The 17,834-nt window shown below is 46.3% G+C and overlaps 1 protein-coding gene across 3 annotated transcripts in view; it reads right to left on the bottom strand.

Moving 5' to 3' along the window:
- SLC44A3 (solute carrier family 44 member 3) overlaps nt 1-13,393 on the bottom strand; it is a 98,751-nt gene extending 85,358 nt beyond the window's left edge. For 2 of the 3 annotated variants that reach the window (XR_003912075.1, XM_029948607.1), the window contains exons 1-5: nt 13,291-13,393; nt 12,669-12,776; nt 9,063-9,205; nt 6,596-6,732; nt 5,581-5,674 (exon numbers count right to left, since the gene is read on the bottom strand). Coding sequence is in view for 2 of the 3 variants with exons in the window: in XM_029948607.1 (XP_029804467.1) it covers nt 5,581-5,674; nt 6,596-6,732; nt 9,063-9,205; nt 12,669-12,776; nt 13,291-13,317 (509 nt within the window). In the remaining variant the exon portion in view is untranslated. Of the gene's footprint in view, nt 1-5,580; nt 5,675-6,595; nt 6,733-9,062; nt 9,206-12,668; nt 12,777-13,035; nt 13,074-13,290 lie in introns of those variants that run through there. The other variant, XM_029948608.1, reaches the window with a different exon arrangement.
- Nucleotides 13,394-17,834: the final 4,441 nt, after the last annotated feature.

Raw genomic sequence — 17,834 nt, forward strand, 5'->3', positions numbered from 1 at the left:
GGTCAACTAACCTCCAACAAAGCAGGAATGAAGATCCAATAGAAAAAAGGCAGTCTCTTTAATAATTGGTGTTGGAAAAACTGGACAGCAACAGGCAGAAGAATGAAACTGGCCCACCTTCTCACACCATATACAGAAATAAATTCAAAATGGGTGAAAGACCTAAGAGTAAGACAGAAAACCATCAGTATCCTAGAAGAGAACACAGGGAGTAACGTCTGTGACCTCAGCCATAACAACTTCTTACTAGGCATGTCCCTGAGGCAAGGGAAATAAAAGCAAAAATGAACTACTGGGACTTCATCAAAAATAAAAAGCTTCTAAACAGTTACAGAAACAATCAACAAAACTAAAAGGCAGCCTATGGAATGGAGAAGATATTTGCAAATGACACACTTGATAAAGGGTTAGTATCTAAAAATCTGTAAGGAATTTAGCAAACTCAACACCCAAAAACCAAATAACCCAGTTAAGAAATGGGCAGATGATGTGAATAGACCTTTTCTAAAGAAGACATCCAGGTGGCTAACAGAACCATGAAAAGATGCTCAATCTCACACATTATAAAAAAAATACAAGTCAAAACCATGATGAGATACCACCATCGTACCTATCAGAATGCCTAAAATTAACAACAGAATAAACAACAGGTGTTGGTGAGGATGCAGAGAAAGGAGAGTCCTCTTGAGCGGTTGGTGGGAATGCAAACTGGTGCTGCCACTCTAGAGAATAGTATGGAGGTTCTTCAAAAAGGTAACAACAGAACAACTCTATGGTCCAGCAATTGCACTACTAGGTATTTACCCAAAGGATACAAAAATACAGATCCGAAGGGGTATATGCACCCCTTGTTTATAGAAGCATTATCAACAATAGCCAAGCTATCAAGAGAACCTAGATGTCCATTAACCAATGAATGGATAAAGAGGATGTGGGGTGTGTGTATACACAGACACACACACACACACACACACACACACACACACACACACAGTGGAATACTACTCAGCCATCAGAATGAAATCTTGCCATTTGCAATGATGTGGATAGAGCTAGGGTGTATTATGCTAAGCAAAACACCAAAATACGTCAGAGAAAGACAAATATCATGTGATATCATGCATATGTGGAATATAACAAAATAGATAAACATATGGGGGGTGGAAAGAGAGAGAGAAACCAACCAAGTGTCTTAAAGAACTGAGGGTTGATAGAGGGAAGTGGGTGGGAGATAGGCTAGATGGGTGATGGGTACTGAGGAGGGTACCTGTTATGGGGAGCACTGGGTGTGGTATGTAAGCGATGAATCACTGAATTCTACGCCTGAAGCCAATATTGCACTGAATGATGACTAGAATTTAAATAAAAACTTGGGAAAAAATGGTGTCATAAAGTGTTCTTTTTGTGGTTCTTGTACATTTCTTGTTAAATTTGTTTCTAGGCACTAAAGTACCCAGTTCGTTCTTGTATTTCTTCTCACTGTGGTAAAAGTGGTCTTTTCAAAAATATAGGAATGCTGCAGACTTCAGTTTATCAGTTGGGTTCCCTGCCACCTGAATAAAGACTCTTATCATTTGTAGTTTTTCATCTAATTTTCTTACCACCTATAGAGTAATTTAACGTCCTGCTCTCCAAGTTTTAAACCTCTAATTTTTTTCTTTTCTATTACTAAACAGTCTTAATACCTGTGAATTTGAATTGGTTTCAGAGCAAATGTTTTCTGAACTTTCCGTTAGTATTTCTGAAAAATAAGGCCAGCTATCAATCTAATGTCAGTTTGGTTTTCCTCAAACACAATTCTCCCTAAGACATTAATTTTGTCAACAAGGTTTGTTGAGAGGGTGCTTTTCAGGCATTTGATAATCCTGTGCTGGTAAAGAATGACCCATCTCAGCCCTGAGAGTGACAGAGAAGCATGTAAAGTGTGGGTCACCCTCGTATGTGTGGTTGACCAGTTGTCCGCTAAGGACTGGGGCAGGGGGTGTGACTGTGGTTTCTTCTCCACTTCTCCTTTTCCTCTCTCACCAGCAAAACCACTCAGATTTGCAGGAAGTAATTCGAAGGGCTGACCGTACATCTCGATGATCCCGTTGGAATTCATACATGCAGACGACACAGTGATATGCACGGGCACCCATGTGGGAGGTGAGGACTAGAAGTGACTTGATGGAAAAACCCAAGCCTTTTGGATTTTAAATACATGGGAGACTCAAAATACAATATTATGTGGAACCCCAAAGGGAAAAAGACAGGCTTGCTTGTTATCTTCTGCAACATTTTTTCACTGCTCTTAAAAGCTCATACCTCGGGGGAAAAACCTTCTTGATATTCAGCCACTACTCTAAAAGGGTATGTTACACCTCACGTGATCGACAGAGGGAGAAGAAACAACTGGTTTAGTCAACAGAGGTATTTAGAAAATGTTCCTTGGCCCTATGGCCACACTTCTCATGATTTCAAGCTTTCACTCTTGGCACTACTCTTCTGTGATAAATATGATAATTTCCATCTTAGAACAAACTCCTGCTTGTGTAGGAAAAGGAAATGGAGCCCTCAAGGCGATTTCTCTCTCCCTGACTCTGTCCAAGAAAGGCCAACCAACAGGTTTGTCTTTCCATGGAAAGGTCTGCATTTGGGGGGCAAAAGGCCTGACAGGTGGAAAGATGGGGACCCTAGGACACATGCTATGGGGTTCTCTCTACCCCCACCTTGGTGTAAGCCCACAGAGGCCATCTGCCAGGCAAAATAACACCAATGAAGCCTTGACTGTTGGTTTTGTACTACAGAAACAAATAAGGACCCTGTTTGGGTTTGCATGCTGGCCCTTCCACTTGCTGCTCATGCCACTTAACCTGTTCCTGCATGAGCTTTTTTTTTTTTTTCTTAACTGCAAAACAGGAATGAAGACAATGCCTACAGCACAGTGGTTTGGGGAGGTCTAGATAAATGAATGCATGTCAAGAGCTTAGAAAAGTACCTGGCAAGTATCAAAAGCTCAATAAATGCTCACTATTGGGGTGCCTGGGTGGCTCAGTTGGTTGGGCCTCCAGTTTCGGCTCAGGTCCTAATCTCATGGTTTGTGAGTTCAAGCCCCGCATCAGGCTCTGTGCTGACAGCAAGCTCAGAGCCTGGAGCCTGTCTTCAGAGAGAGTCTCTCTCTCTGACCCTCCCTAGCTCATACTCTCTCTCAAAAATAAATTAAACATTTTTAAAAATTAAAAAAAATAAAATGTTCACTATTATCATCACCAACATCAAGATATAAGCCTCTCATGAATTACAGCCGCCATCCCATTTATAATAAGAATTTATTTACTTCTGGTTAAGTCACAACCTGAAAATTTCCCTTCTCTTCCAATTCCCTCTGCAGGCACACTAACAGATTGTGTTCCTTAACACAATTTTCTCAAAGGACAAATACCGGATGACCTCACTTCTATGTGGAATCTAAAACAGTCAATTTCACAGGAGCAGAGAGTGGAGTGGGATTGGCCAGGGCCCAGGGGAGGGGAAATGGCAAAATGATGGTCAAAGTGTATAAAGTTAAGAGAAAAAAAAAAAAAAGGCCTTCTCTATAAACATTAAATAATTTTAATTTAACCTACTAAACGACTGTAGTTTTTGGGGGGAGGGCTTAATTATGTTTCACAGAGAGATATATTTTATAGCTGACAAAACTCAGAATTTAAAAAATAAGATAGAGAAATATAAAATGGGACTCTCCTCTGCAAATAATTCCTCTTTCAGTTATCGTAACACAAAGTATTTATTTTAGAAAAGAATGCCAGGAGAATGGTTAACTATATTCTTTCCTCCTATCTAGCTAAAATTTACTGGAATTTTTGGATTTTTTAGCACCTGCTAGATCAGCATTTTTCAAGCTATCCTTACAGCCTGTTAGAAGACGGTGAAATAAATTGCTGCTTTTAAAAAGTGAAACAGAATTGCTCTTAGGATGAATCATTTGCAGTAAGGGGAAACCTTGTTTTGTCCGACTTGCACTTCTGTTTCGTGGTGGGGGGTGATGAGCACATTCCTTACTCTGGGTCCCAGCCAAGGGTTTGACAAACACTGTACCGGACAGTTGGCCCAGTGCCCTGTTCTACTTCAATCATCATTACTTCAGGTCTCATTCACTGTAAATATATTTACAACTTTGAAAAGAATGGTAACACAGAAAACAAACCAAGTCTTCCCTCAGAACGTCTTAGCATCCTGACGGTGGCGATGATTATTAATTGTGTTTTCTCCTGTTACCTCCCCCCACCCCCCAGGGCACCAATGTGAGCTATTTACCATGACAATACAACAACTGCGTCAGCATTGCAGCTTTGTTCTACAAATGTTTGTACGGTGCCTCCTACAGCCAGGTAGTGCCCTGGTGGATGGGAATGGCTAACTCTAAAAGGAGTTCACAAGTAGGATCCTTGAGAAGCACCTGTTTCCTGTTCTCCCTGAGCAGGTGCCTGTGGTGGCCACTTGGCCTCGCCCACATGGGTCTGCTTCTTACGGAGACATCTAGAGTTGTAAAATCTAACAACGTCTGGTTGCAATAAAAGTGAAAACACTTTCTATTTTGTAATAAATAGTTGGAGTAGAAAAAACACATACCAACTACCTTATAAACCACTCAGTTGATGAGTCACAACTAATTCTGCTAGCTCTAGTGTTGTCATTTTCTGACTATGTGTGTTTCCATTGGTGAGTTTCCTCCTTCTGTAGGCTCCTAATCCATTATGTGTAGTGCAGAGAGTTCCTCCTTGTGTATCCCTGGCCTTCTATAGACCATAGGCCTCTGCCAGATATTTCCTTCCTGCTTCCAACAATACCCACAAAAGGAACAGACACAAGTACCCCAAGTACCCCATAACTTCTGCCGGTGTGTCGTGTCCCGCCCTGGCCAGCAGGGCGGAGAATCGTCTCGCGTCCAACAGGTGCTCAGACACAAGCTTCTGAGTGTGCCCATGACGGGTAAGAAGGATTGGCAGGTCTCCAACCTAAGACAGGCACAGTCCTTTCCTTGCCCATACTATCATATTCTGGAAGAACCCCCTTTTTAAAAATTTATAGAAAAAAAGGGAGGACCTGTTGGGAGCCACAAAGATTTCAGCTGCTTGGCCATTTACTAGCCAGATATGTCACTCCCTGAGGGGAGTTGCAAATAGGCAGGGGAGCGCCACTCCCTGTCAGAGGAGAAGCCAGAAGATCAAAGATCAACCGCCTGCAGGCAGGGTAGTATCAGCCCCTCAGGCGCTGTGCTAGAACACTTTAGTCTGGTTCCTCTTTACTCCAGCCTTAATCCCTTAACCCTGTTTCCTAGCAACTGACCTAGGCCAGCTGCCTTGTTTTCCCGCCTTGAAACCTTTATAAGATAGGGTGTTTTCTCAATAAAGGAGGCTTGATCGGATTCCGTGTGTTGTCTTTACTCTCTGTGCATCCCCCTTCCTGCCCTGTTTTCTCTCCCTGCCTCAGAAAAACAACCCTCGATGATTCTCCACCCTGCTGGCTGGGGCGGGACACGACACCGATGAATAAAGAAAAAATATGGAAGCTTTTTTTTTTTTTTTTTTTTTTTTTTACCTCGGAGGAACTGGAAGCCTGGGACACAATGAGTCTGCATTGGGATTCTGGGTGTAGTTGATGGAATTCAAACTGTAAATACACAGGAAGGACCCTGGAAGCAGAAAACACACAGACTATATTCCATCTCCCTACATGGTGCCCATCTTTCCAGGAGGGCCAGTAAGAGAACTCTCATCCTTTTACCAAACTGGGAAGGAAATGGGATAAATCATTCAGATTTAGAAAACATGTCTATAGATGACTTAAATACAGTAAGAATATGCATCTAATTTGAGGTCAGATGAGGTCATCTCTCTCTCTCTCCCCCCTAAATCTCAATTCAAAACGAAAAGTTATGCGATTGGCATAAAAAATATTCAAAGGTTTCTTGGGAAATAATTTATTGTACAGGCTTGATATTTTTAAAATGGACTTGCAAATAATTTTTAAAACATCTGGCACATTATTTCACAGGCAGATAAAATTTGCAGCGGGTTGCCTGGAATTTCTTTTACTTTCCTTTGCTTGTTTAATCCTTACAATGTAAATCTTACAAGCAAGCTCAGGGCAAGGTACTTCAGTTACAGAAACGATAAGTGCAAGGATCCATGGGTCCCAACGTTGTAATGAAAGAACATGGTTGTCAGCAGTTCACGGCAGAGCCGGCAGCCCCTCTCTAGGCCTGGAGGTGCCCTGTGCACAGAGCTCTCTGACCTCTGTCCAACCCTGCCTTTGGGCCCTAAATGTGAGTCTACACTATGCTCTGTATGGAGGACCATTCCCCTGGGAGTGAGCAGAGAACAGCTAGGGTTTCAGATAAATTCCAGATAAACCTGAATGAAATCGCACAGGCCCAGGAGAAAGCACTGGTGCCCGCTCGCACACAAGGAGAAGCCACCACAGGCAAAGACAATTTCCAGCTTTGCAGAGAAAGCGGTGCCAGGGTGAGCTGTCTCGCCGAGGTCTGCACAGGTTGGCCCACCGTGGTTCCCACTGTCAGGGGGAAGAGCGAGCCCTGTCCCCTGGTGCCTACCATTGTTGTCTGCAAAGAGCTGGACCTCTTCCAGGGTATCAAGCTGCTCTTCAGGACAGTGGGACACGCACAGGACAGTGGAACTGAGCCTGACGTCCTTGACTTCCAGATTGCAGGAATTCATAAAGAATACATGTCTAAGAAACAGATGAAACAATATCTTAGAGTGTTTCCTCTCATTGGGTTTAATTATGGGCCTTAAAAATAACTTGCATTATTGGGGCACCTGGGTGGCTCAGTTGGTTAAGTGTCTAACTTTGGCCCAGATCATGATCTTGTGGTCTGTGGGTTTGAGCCTTGCATCGGGCTCTGCACTGACAGCTCAGAGCCTGGAGCCTGCTTCAGATTCTCTGTCTTCCTCTCTCTCTGCCCCCCTCCCTACCTGCTCATGCTCTGTGTCTCTCCCAAAAATAAATATAAAATTCATTTTGAAAACCCACGTTGTCAAATGTGGGAATAATTAAGGCAAACTTTTATAGCCAAATGCCTCAGCAGAATTTACCATCTATGGAATTGTGCAGTGTAGAAAGCATGCTCAGATAGTAACAAAACTTCCCTTTTCCAGATTCAGCCTTCCCTGGGAGAGAACACTACGGGGCTACCTATGGAATGCGCCGAGGAAGGGAAAAGACTGACTAAACTGCCCATGGAATGCTCCATCAGGCCCGTGCGTAAACCAAGAGTGAAGTCCACGGAAGACGTAGTTGCACCTGAGTGTTCAGCTATACTTCGGAGAACAGCTGACCTCAGGGAAGTGAGAAGTAGGCGGGGAGGCCCCGGCTGTGAATTAAAAGCCTGCCCGTCCCCCCTGCCTGCCAGTGTGAGAGCAAGGAACTCATGAGACCCTTCCCAGTCCAGCCGCTCTGCCAGGGGCAGATGGGGCCGAGAACAAAGCTGGCTGTTGCCATTAGCAGGGTCGTGAGCCAGGCTGGCGGTGGTAGCTCCCAGACCGTGCCCAAGGCCTCCTCAGGCTGCCGAGATCAGAGGGATGCCTGAAGGAGAGGCAGGTAGGCAGTCCTCTAGGGGCGGGGTCTGGGGAGGGGGCGGAACCGAGGGAGGAGGTGGGATAGGAGATGGGGGAACAGATTTCCCACATTTATGATAAATACACAGTTTAATTTTTTGCAATTGTGGTACAACACACCATATTAACCATTCTGGGTGTAGAGTACCGTGGTAGTAAGTACATTCCCACTGCTGTGCCACCATCACCACCACGCACCCACAGAACTCTCTTCACCGTGAAAAATCCAAACTGTCTCCACTAAGCAAGACCTTCCCTGTGCCAGGCGACCACTGTTCTGCCCTCTGTCTCTGTGCATTTGACCACTGTAGGCAGCTCCAATAGTGAGACCGCAAAGTCTTTTTCTTTTTGTGGCTGGCTTATTTCACTTCGCCTAACATCCTCAAGATTTACTCATGTTGTACCTTGTGTCAGAATTCCCTTCCTTTTTAAGATCCACTAATACCCCATTATATATCTGCGCAACATTGTGTTTATGCATTCATCTTCTGATGGGACGCCTGGTTGCTTCTACCTGTTGGCTCCTGAGAATAAAATATATAGTTTCCATCTCCGAGGATGACTATTTCTCAGCAGGCATGCGTGCATCTGGGCAGCCCTTTCCACCTTCTTGTTTTAAGTGACCCCCAAGTGCAAGAGGAAATGTGTCCACGCGATCCACATCCAGCAATGTAGAGCCGCTCCTCGGGGGCATCACTGAGTGGTAGAAGGGGCGTGGTCTGAGAACTGTATTTGGTGACTTCAAACTTCCACTCAGGACCTGTTCAGAACTGCTAGATTCTCTCCTGGGAGGAGCTTTTGATCAAGTCTCAAAAATTATTACAATGCAGTCTCCATGTTAAAAAAAAGTCATGCCCAAGGCTTCCTTACGATTCCTCTCTCTTCTCTTCCTTTTGTGTTTGTGTTGGAGTTGGGGGGTAGTGACAGACACCACAGTGCCAAAACTGAGACCACACACTAGGGAAGGAGTGGAACACGAGTTTCCAGAATTTCCGGGTGGGATTCAGGTATTACCACATAAAGTCCTGGGGATAGTGTGCAACTGGTAACATCAATTGATAACATGATTCTGATACATTATGGATAACAAGAGTAGTGACTAACAGATTAAGCCTTAGCTCATGTAGGATCATCATCAGTGGATCCTTAAAATAACCTGTGAGATGGGCATAACAACCAGGTGAAAAGATGAAACCTTGGTTCAGAGAAGTTAAGGACTCTGCCCAGGGTCGCACAGCTGAAAATCAGCTCCCGCTGAATTTGAACGGAGGACTAGCTGATTCTAAAACCTGTGTCTTCACTCCCAAACATAGGCCCCATTTTTTTATGAGATGGGCTGATGCTTTTAAATGAGAAAACATTTCCAGGCTCAAAGTGGCTAATTTATACAGGTTTGAAATATAGTACAGCCCCTGTAGGTTGGGGACTTGCTTGAACACTTACTTTTTCAGGGTCATGTCCTGCCCTGAAAGAGGAGCCCCTTCTACCGGGGAGTTCTTCTTGCCGCACACGTTGCCAAAGCTGTCGTAGCCGAAGAGGAGTCTTCCCGTAGCTCCTGCCACCACCGAGTAGCCCATAATGAACAGCTGGCAAAATGAGTGGCACGTGAGAGGTTGGCCAACAGGCTGACAACACGGGCCCCCACGTCCCTCAAGATGTTGACGTCAAGTGGAGCCAGGTAGAAAACCAATCTCCCTCGCATCGCTGCACTTCTCTGCTCCAGCAACAACGCCAGCAATCCAAATCAGTCCGGAGGCTGCTGCTCTCACCCTTGCTTTAACAGGGTAGGCAGGGAGGCCATTCTTAGAGGCCGAGAAGATTCTAGTCCGTGTTCTTACCTCCATGGACTTCTTATCCTTCTAGGTCTTCTTCTGGACCTAATTTCACCAACACAACTCAAATTTTCTTCCCCTTGGAGGTTCCTACTGTATCTAAGGGCCCCCAGGCTTTGCCGCATCTTTCCCCAAGCTTCCGCCCACCCCCACCCCTCTCCTTCCTCTTCCCTTTCCTTTCCCCCCAAGTTTCCTTCACTGGTCCTGCCTTCCCCCTTTTCCTCCCTTTCTTCTCTCCATACCTCCCATCCTCTCTTTTTTCTTTTTGTCTTATATTTAGGGGACTCTGATCTTCAGGGGCAGAGACAACACAGTTGATGTGTAGCAAGATACTGTTCATAACAAGTGAGTAAATGGTGTTTTAGAATAAGTGCTTAAAATACACAAAATAAAGAACCTCAGGAATTCTGGGCCACAACCTCTTGCAACCTAGAGTCACTGTTTTCCAGTTCTGTCACAGATTTGGAATACCTGAAACTTCAGCTCGAACCACTGTCCCATTCAGTATATGTAGTGATGGGACCCTCCACTAAGACTGAGGGTGTATCTTCCCATAAGGTGATCTTAGTGTTGTAAGTTTCCGAATCTACAGGGCATCGAACAGCACCGAAAAATTAGTGCTGATATGATCATTCCAGGAGCAAGGATATAGTACCCCACTGGATAAAATGTAGTAATGATGCCCATTACTTGACGGGCATTGATGCCCATTTGACTCCCAAAGTCAATGTTTCAGATAGTCTGGATTCACTACTAATTTAGAAATCAAAATAACAGTCTTGAAATGTCCAATGTGTTCCACAGACTGTTACTGGGGGACATTAAAGATGAACAAAGCTGAGTCCCTGCCTTCAAGGAACTCAGCCCAAAAGATAGGCTCTCTGTCCCTCCACCCCCAGCACCTCCTCAGTCTCATGGTCTGATTCCGGGACGGGAGTGTCACTTTGCTGGCGGACAGCTCCCTCACCCTGTACTCAGAGGCTGTGGGGGTGGGGTGCCTGTGCACCCACGTGGCCCACTCAGCCCCAGGCTGCTGCTTCTCCTCCCTCTCGGCTTGGAGCGTGGGAAGATCCTGACTGGGTCTGGACCTGGAGGAAAGCGGTCCTGTGCTGCTGCCCGCTCACCAGAGGGCTAATAACAAAGTGGTATTTTCCATTTATCAGCATTCTTTATGTTAATACCTCCCTTGGGAAGTTTGGGGGAGGAGTGGAAGTTTGTTTTTTGTTGTGTTTTAGGGCGGGAGGGATTTGGTGCACACTGCGTCCTTGCCTACAACTACTACTACTACTTTATGCCATCAAACTTTGTTCTAATTTCAAACACACAATTACAATGCCATATGATGGTGATACAAGAGGAGTGTATGCCAAGAATGGTGAGGCTGTTGAGGAGTCTCTCAGTTGTGGCAGGGGAGATCCAAAAAATGGAGTCTTAAAAGAAGACTGGAAGAGGGCAGGTGGGGGAGGGCCCTGGAGAAGTCAGTAGAGGCAGAGACAGTCCAGAACTTGAGGTATTGTGTTCTGTGTGTCTTGTGCAAATACAAACAAGGGCTGGCCCCTCTTCCTCTTTGCAGCAGACCTTTGCTGTCTGTCATTCTAGTCCCTCACCCTAAACCTCCTTTGTCCAACCCTAACTCAGGGCAGCACCATCGGGCATGTGCCTCACTACTACTGGTCAAGATGTCACAAGATCACGAAGCGGAACAGCAGAGGCAGAAAAACACTCCTTGCCCTGTTTTCAGTATCTGTGGTTAAAAATACAACAAAGTTGCACAAGATACAAAGAGCCAGTCAGCTTGAAGGTCTCTCGTTCTTCACGTGCAATACAGTAAAGAGAATGCGGGCGTATCTGAAGCCTTCAAATTTATTCTGTAAATGACACGTAATTTGAAAACAGTTTCCAGATCTGTGCCACCTCTCAGATGGCTCATAACTCTTCAGGCTGTGCTGAGCCATCTACAAATCCTTTCTCCAGGCAGCTGTGGGGCTGAGAGTTTGGTAGTGATGTGCTAGGTCTGAATCACAGAGGGGCTAGGGAAGGTCACTGAATAACATGAACAGCCTGTGGTCAAAGCTGCCCAGACCCTGCAGGACAGCTGCCCTTGCACTTGTACAATAGCGGACCCAGATAGAAAGAGCAGCCATCTGTGGGGAAGTAAAGAGGGGTGCATTGTAGGCGGCTCCTTAGGAGGGCTCCGAGAGCCATGAAATAGACAACACGTGACATTCAGTTACACCTCTAAGACCCAACTTTCCACTGTGCCCGGAACCATGTCTGTCTCTGAGAAACCAGTAGATAAAAACAAGCAAATCAATGCTTTTCTAAAGAAAGAGAAACAAACGTGGTATTTTAGGGTCTATTCAAATTGAAATCTTTGCAACAAAGGTAATGACTATGGGGTGGTGATTACGCTGCTTTGTAAATTAATCATTAACCGCACAGCACACAGCATGCCTCAATCTAGAATGGATGTTTTTGTGACCATGATCTTTACAAAAGCTGAGTAGGGCTCCTTCTGCAGTTACCCACAATAAGGTAGCTAAACTAAGTATCAAGGCATCCAGATTTAGTTGCCAAGAATCCCTCCCGGGACTAACGTGGCACCGCCTGACGGTGCCTACCAGCAATCCTATATTCCTAGAAACTAGAATGGAGGAAAAATCTTTACCTATCTAACTAGAGACTTTCTAACAAAGGTGTCTCCTTTGCTAAACACAACATACAGAGAGCGTGCGTGTATGCTCAGCTAAAGTGAGAGTAATTTATCTCTAGGCTCACGCTGTATCCTCCTGTACAGTATTTGAAGAGTGGTGAACAGTTCATGAATATTTTGTTTGGGGGGCTGAGATGGTAAAATAACTTACAGGCAGTGAGCTCAGATATTAAGGGATCACACTCTGGCCTATTAAGTAACAATCCTAAACAGTGATTCTCATTTCCTAATGGAGTCTTCCATTAGACTGTGACCTTTGGTAAGAAGACAGCCTCTCCAAACTAGCCAGCCTAGGAGGCTAATTCACACCTGATAGGAATTCCCCAGGACGCTTACTGGGTAGTAATGGCAGATGTCTCTCATTGCAGCACAAACTTTAACCTGGCACCACCTGGAGCCCTAGGCTTCCGCAGGGAAGGCACTAGGAATACGATTTACATTTGGGCACAGTTATTTCAGGACACACACCGTGTGGTCCCTTCTCTGCTGGGCATCTATACTTACCAAACCAGTCCAAAAGAGAAAGAACAGCAATAACCATGTCGTATCTGTGCACTTCCTGTAAATCTGAGGTCTCCACTCTCTTTTCTGGGGGGCTCTCTCTGCGGAAACCTTCCAGACCAAAAAACAAACAAAAAACAAACAAACAAACAAATGGGAATGGGGGCGGTTGAGGAAAAGAGGATAAAAAAATCATACGAGCCATAACCTGGAAACGGAGTCCAAATGTACTGAAGGTTACTCAAAGTAACTTTTCTTCTTCCTTTTGCTTTTATATTTTTAACGTGGCCTCCTGGAACTTTCACCCAACCCTCTGAAACACCTGCTCTATGCGAAGCAGAAGTTAAATCCCCGGTAGCCAGCTCCTTACCTGGAGTGCACCACAGGCGGCCCCAAGTTTGTGCTAGGCAGCCAGCCTCTCCCCGGCCTTGGCCCGAGCTCGGGACCGGGGTCCTAGACCCTCCCCCCAGGTGTCCCCAGGACGCGGCGAGGGGCGGGGCTGAGCTTTCTCCTGGTGGATTGGGAAGGCGGAAGCGTGCGTGGGGCAGGGCTAGGAGTCGCCCAAACCTTCCCCTGGCGCCCCCAGCCTTCCCGCGGGGCCTTTTGGCGCGGGGCGGTCACTCACCAGGTACTGGGCGCCGGGGCACTGCATCCTGCGCTCGGCGGCCGGGCCGACGACTGGGAGCCCACGAAGCGCCCGCGGCCGAGGAGCCTGCGGCCAGAAAGGCCAGCGGCCGGAAGGGGCGCAGCGCCGCCCCGCGGCCACCTCCGAGAGCCTCGTACTTGGCCCTCGGCGTCACCTGAGCCGCTCCGGGCCCGCCCAGGTCAATCACCGGTCAGCTGGAGCGCCGCCTTGTTCCCAGCCTTCGGCGTCAACCCCCTGCGCGGTGGCGGCTCCCGGGAGGCCGGGCGCGCTGACAGAAGCGCAGAGTCCACGGCCGCCCCCGCGCGGGGCCAGGCCCGGCCACGATCCTGCGCGCGTCCTAATTAGCGCCCCTGCGAAGAGCAAGAAGTGGAAAGCCCAGCCCAGCCCGCCCGAGGGGGTGGGGAACGTGGTAGTGCTGCGTTATCCATAGCAGACAGGTAGTAGCACTTACCGGTGCCGGATTCCGTTCTAACGGCCTCACAGGCATTATTAAATCATCAACAAGGCCGAAATCATTGTTATCCCGGACCTGCAGTGAGGGAAATCGAGGCACGGGAAAGCAGTGCCGGGACGTGCTCAGGGAGACCCAGCTCTAAGCTGTAGAACTAGGAGTTGAACCCAGGCACTCAGGCGCTTTCAAGGTGGTTCTCTGCAAACACTACGTGAGGGATGGCAAGAGCTATCTGAATCAGGAAAAAAAACCCGCATGAAACTAAAACATAGAAATATTAAGCATGAAAATATAATAATTGGGATGACTTTGATGCTATTTATTAATAATAATGTGGGATGAATCTAGCAGCATCGATGCGGCTGAAGAGGCTTAGTGTCTCCAGCGACAGCAGGAAATGGTTTTAAAAAAGGAAATAAAGCAACTTATTTTAAAATTTTCTAATGAATATCAGGGCTAGAACTAGAACAGGAAAAGGAGTAATATAAACGAGAGGAGGTAGACCTAATAGAGGCAAATTCCAAGGTTGAAAGAAAGAAAAAGACCTCAGATTGTAAAGGTGCATCTCACGCCATATATAAATACTTCAAATATTTTATTGTTTGTTTTAGGAATTTCCTAAAAACTCATTTATTGGAGCCATGGACCAACTACCCAACTAGTTCTCATCAGAATAACAGCTTTTCCTCTGACCCACAGATTAGTCAACCGAGTTATCACATGACCATACCCTTCAAGACTCACATCAAACCCTCCCCTTGCCATGTACTGAACTATGACATAACCAAGTTGTCCAATCTAATAAGCCTGTCTACACTGAAGGACCCATCTTATATTAGACCCTGAAAAACCTATAAATATCCCATCCTTGAAACACATCAAATATATTTATATTAATAAGTTTATAATAATACTAAATAAAAATAAAGCTTCATTGGTTGCCTTTCGAAGTTTCTAGGGGTTAGGGGCTCCAGGATGGCTCAGTCAGTTGTGTCCAACTCATGATTTTGGTTCAGGTCATGATCCCACAGTTCATGGGTTCTAGTACTGACCGTATGGAGCTGCTTGGGATTCTCTCTCTCCCTCTCCCTCTCTGCCCCTCTCCTCTTCACATGCTCTCTCTTTCTTAAAAAAAAAGTTTCTAGGAGTCAGATTCATTATTTTTAATACTGGTTAAGGAAAGGGGAGGAATCAAACACATATCCTGCCTCTCCTATATGAACTGTACTTGAGGGTAATCACATAACTGATGGAGGTTTCTCTTTGTAGAAATATTCTGGCTTCTATAAGTGCAGAAGGAATGACAGAATTTAGGGTAGCACAGTCTGCCAAAAATTACTACAGGGACAACCAGACATTAGTCTTCTCCCAATGAAGAAAGAACACATTGCCCCCTGTGAGGTAATCAACCAGAAAAATGGACATGAATCCACCAATTTATAAGAAATATTGGGAACAGAGGAACATGTCAAATGACACCACAGGGATGCCATCAGCAAAACCAAGAATGGGGGAGTCTCAGACACAGGACCTTGTTTTAACATCAAGTAGCAGCAGTAAAAAGATTTTAAGGAAAAAAAAAAGAGGAGAAACCTAAAAATTAAAAGAGAGTTGGGAGGTATTTTAACAGATAACAGAGGACATTGTTTAGATCCAGATTACACCAACTGGAAAAATAAAAGGAAAGACCTTCAGAGGACCATCTAGGATATGTGAATCCTGATTGGATATTGGATAATTTGAAGTAATTTATATTAAGGAATTTGGGGATCTGATGATGTCATTGAGGTTAAATTTAAGGGAAGTTCTTACCATTTAGATTTACCTACTGAAACTTATACAAAATAGTGGGCTGTCTGAGATTTGCTTTTAAAAATCTGGGGCAAGGGCACCTGGGTGGCTCAGTCAGTTAAGCATCCCACTTTAGCCCAGGCCATGATCTCACTGTGAGTTCTATCCCTGCATTGGGCTCCCTGGTGTCAGCACAAAGCCCATTCTCTTCCCCCTTTTCTGCCCCCCACCATCAAAAACAAACACAAATAAAACAAATTTTTTAAAAATCCAAGGGAAAGGGCAGTGGGTGGAGGTGTGGAGGGAAACAAGACTGACCATCAACTGATAATTGCTGAAGTAGGGGAAGTATACGTGAGGCTCATTAAATTGTTTTCTCTACTTTTGCATGTTTGAACCTCTATGCACACCCTCTTGCACACATGTGGGGTAAACCACAGCACAGGCTGCCTCCGGAGCCTCGCTTAGGAAGCTCCTGACACTGACCGTATGCAGGCACCTGTTACTGAGCATACTTGCCTTTCCCCCTTTTTTACTCCCCACCCCCCAACCCGAGTGCGCAGCCTGACCCACGTGTTCCTCAAGAGGCAACAGCCCCTGCTCGACCTTAGGATGCGTGTGTCTCCAGATCTATTAGCCGAGCCAAGGTGCCACATGATCACAGTCTCCTCTCCAACCCCTTCTGGGTCCCTGGAGCTCCTGCAGCACTTTGGCCAGAACATTTTCACCTCCTCTGCAGGAACCTCCCCTGCCCCTTCCTTATACCACCTCTTCTGCCCACCTATGCCTGTTTCTTATGGTTCTCACACTCGTCCTGCCTGATACTCTGCTCTGCACCTTTTCCCAAGGCTCTGGCACTTCCATAACTTCTAGCAGCTCTCAGTCTGGCCAGATGGAGAGGCAGTAGAACCACTCAGGTTGCCCACTTTGCTTTCAGGTGTGTGACCATCATCCCTTTGGGTCGGGTCTCTTAGGTGCAGGCTACTGTGCGAGCTAAACTTTAGCACGTGTACCTTATGACACTGGGCTTTGGGGCCAGCACCTGGGGGAGGTCCGATTTCCCACCCTGCATCTCACTTTCCTGAGGCTTCCTCCCCTGCCTCACAACTCTGTGGCTGAGTTCCCAGCATGCTTTGGCCCATAGCCTGACACACAATGTTTTATCATCTTGCTTTTCCTGTCAGCCAGGAAGACCCATCCCTCGGACTGGAAACCAAAAAGGAGATGAAGGGGTCTTGGGTTGAACTTTGGCGTTCATAGTTGGTTCAGGAATGGCCCAAGATACACGAGACAGATGACGGGGCTGTGAGGAATGTTTCATTATGAACGGGGGTGTGGTCGGGTAAGGGAGTCTAGCAAGGTGTGCGTGCAAAGGAGCTAGACTGAGGTAATTTCAGGGTGAGGAAATTGGAGGCTCAGAAAAGTCTTCTTTTCTCCTTGAGATCTCTGGATCAGAAATCTGGCCTTTGGAACTTTGATTAATTTTAGCCTATCTGGACCCTACAATGACTGAGTATTTTGCTTTGTGCCAGGACTTGGGCCAACTTAAGAAGCACGGGTGCCACGTAGGAATATAAGCCCCTTCATGGAGGGTCTGCTCACATGGGGGCTGGTGATGAGCCTTGTGGTGCGGGATTCTCTGCCCGGTGTGATGGTCCCAGAAGCCTTTGTGGGAAAGCATGTCTGAGCTGCATGTGGTGAAGGGTGAATAAGGGACAATGAGGCACAGAAAGGTGGAGAGGGCATTCTGGGCAGACGAAACAGCAGGAACAAAGCCCAGATGCATGCATGTGCATGGAGAACCCCAAGCAACGTGGTCCTGCTGGGGGATGAACGTGAGCGAGGGACGACAGGGAGGGGAGAGGGCGTGATGAGTCTGAGGACAGACCCCCCCAGTCAAGGGCCAGCACGCCAAGTTCTGCTTGACTTTCTGTGCTTCTATCTTTCCCATTCACCCTCGCTGTGTAGGACAGCTGTTGGACATTGCTACCCTGCCCTGGTTGTGCTCAGAGGCTGGAAGGAGAGGGGCTTGTGGCCTCCTTGTACCTCAGAGCTGCTGGGAGCAGGAGAGACAGTTTGGGGGCTGGCCGTGGTGGGGGCAGTGAGAACCAAGTGCAAAAACTCTCATGGGGAAGTGAGACACGGGGACAGGACAGCCACCAGGCTCTCTTCCTGAATGTGATCCTTAGAATATAGCTCTCTTCCAGCCCCAAGGGACTTACAGGTTGATTTAAAAAAATGTGTTTTTTTTTACATTGGTATAAATGTATTAAATTACCTT

Source organism: Suricata suricatta, chromosome 8 (assembly GCF_006229205.1).
Source record: "Suricata suricatta isolate VVHF042 chromosome 8, meerkat_22Aug2017_6uvM2_HiC, whole genome shotgun sequence".
Lineage (NCBI taxonomy): Eukaryota > Metazoa > Chordata > Mammalia > Carnivora > Herpestidae > Suricata > Suricata suricatta.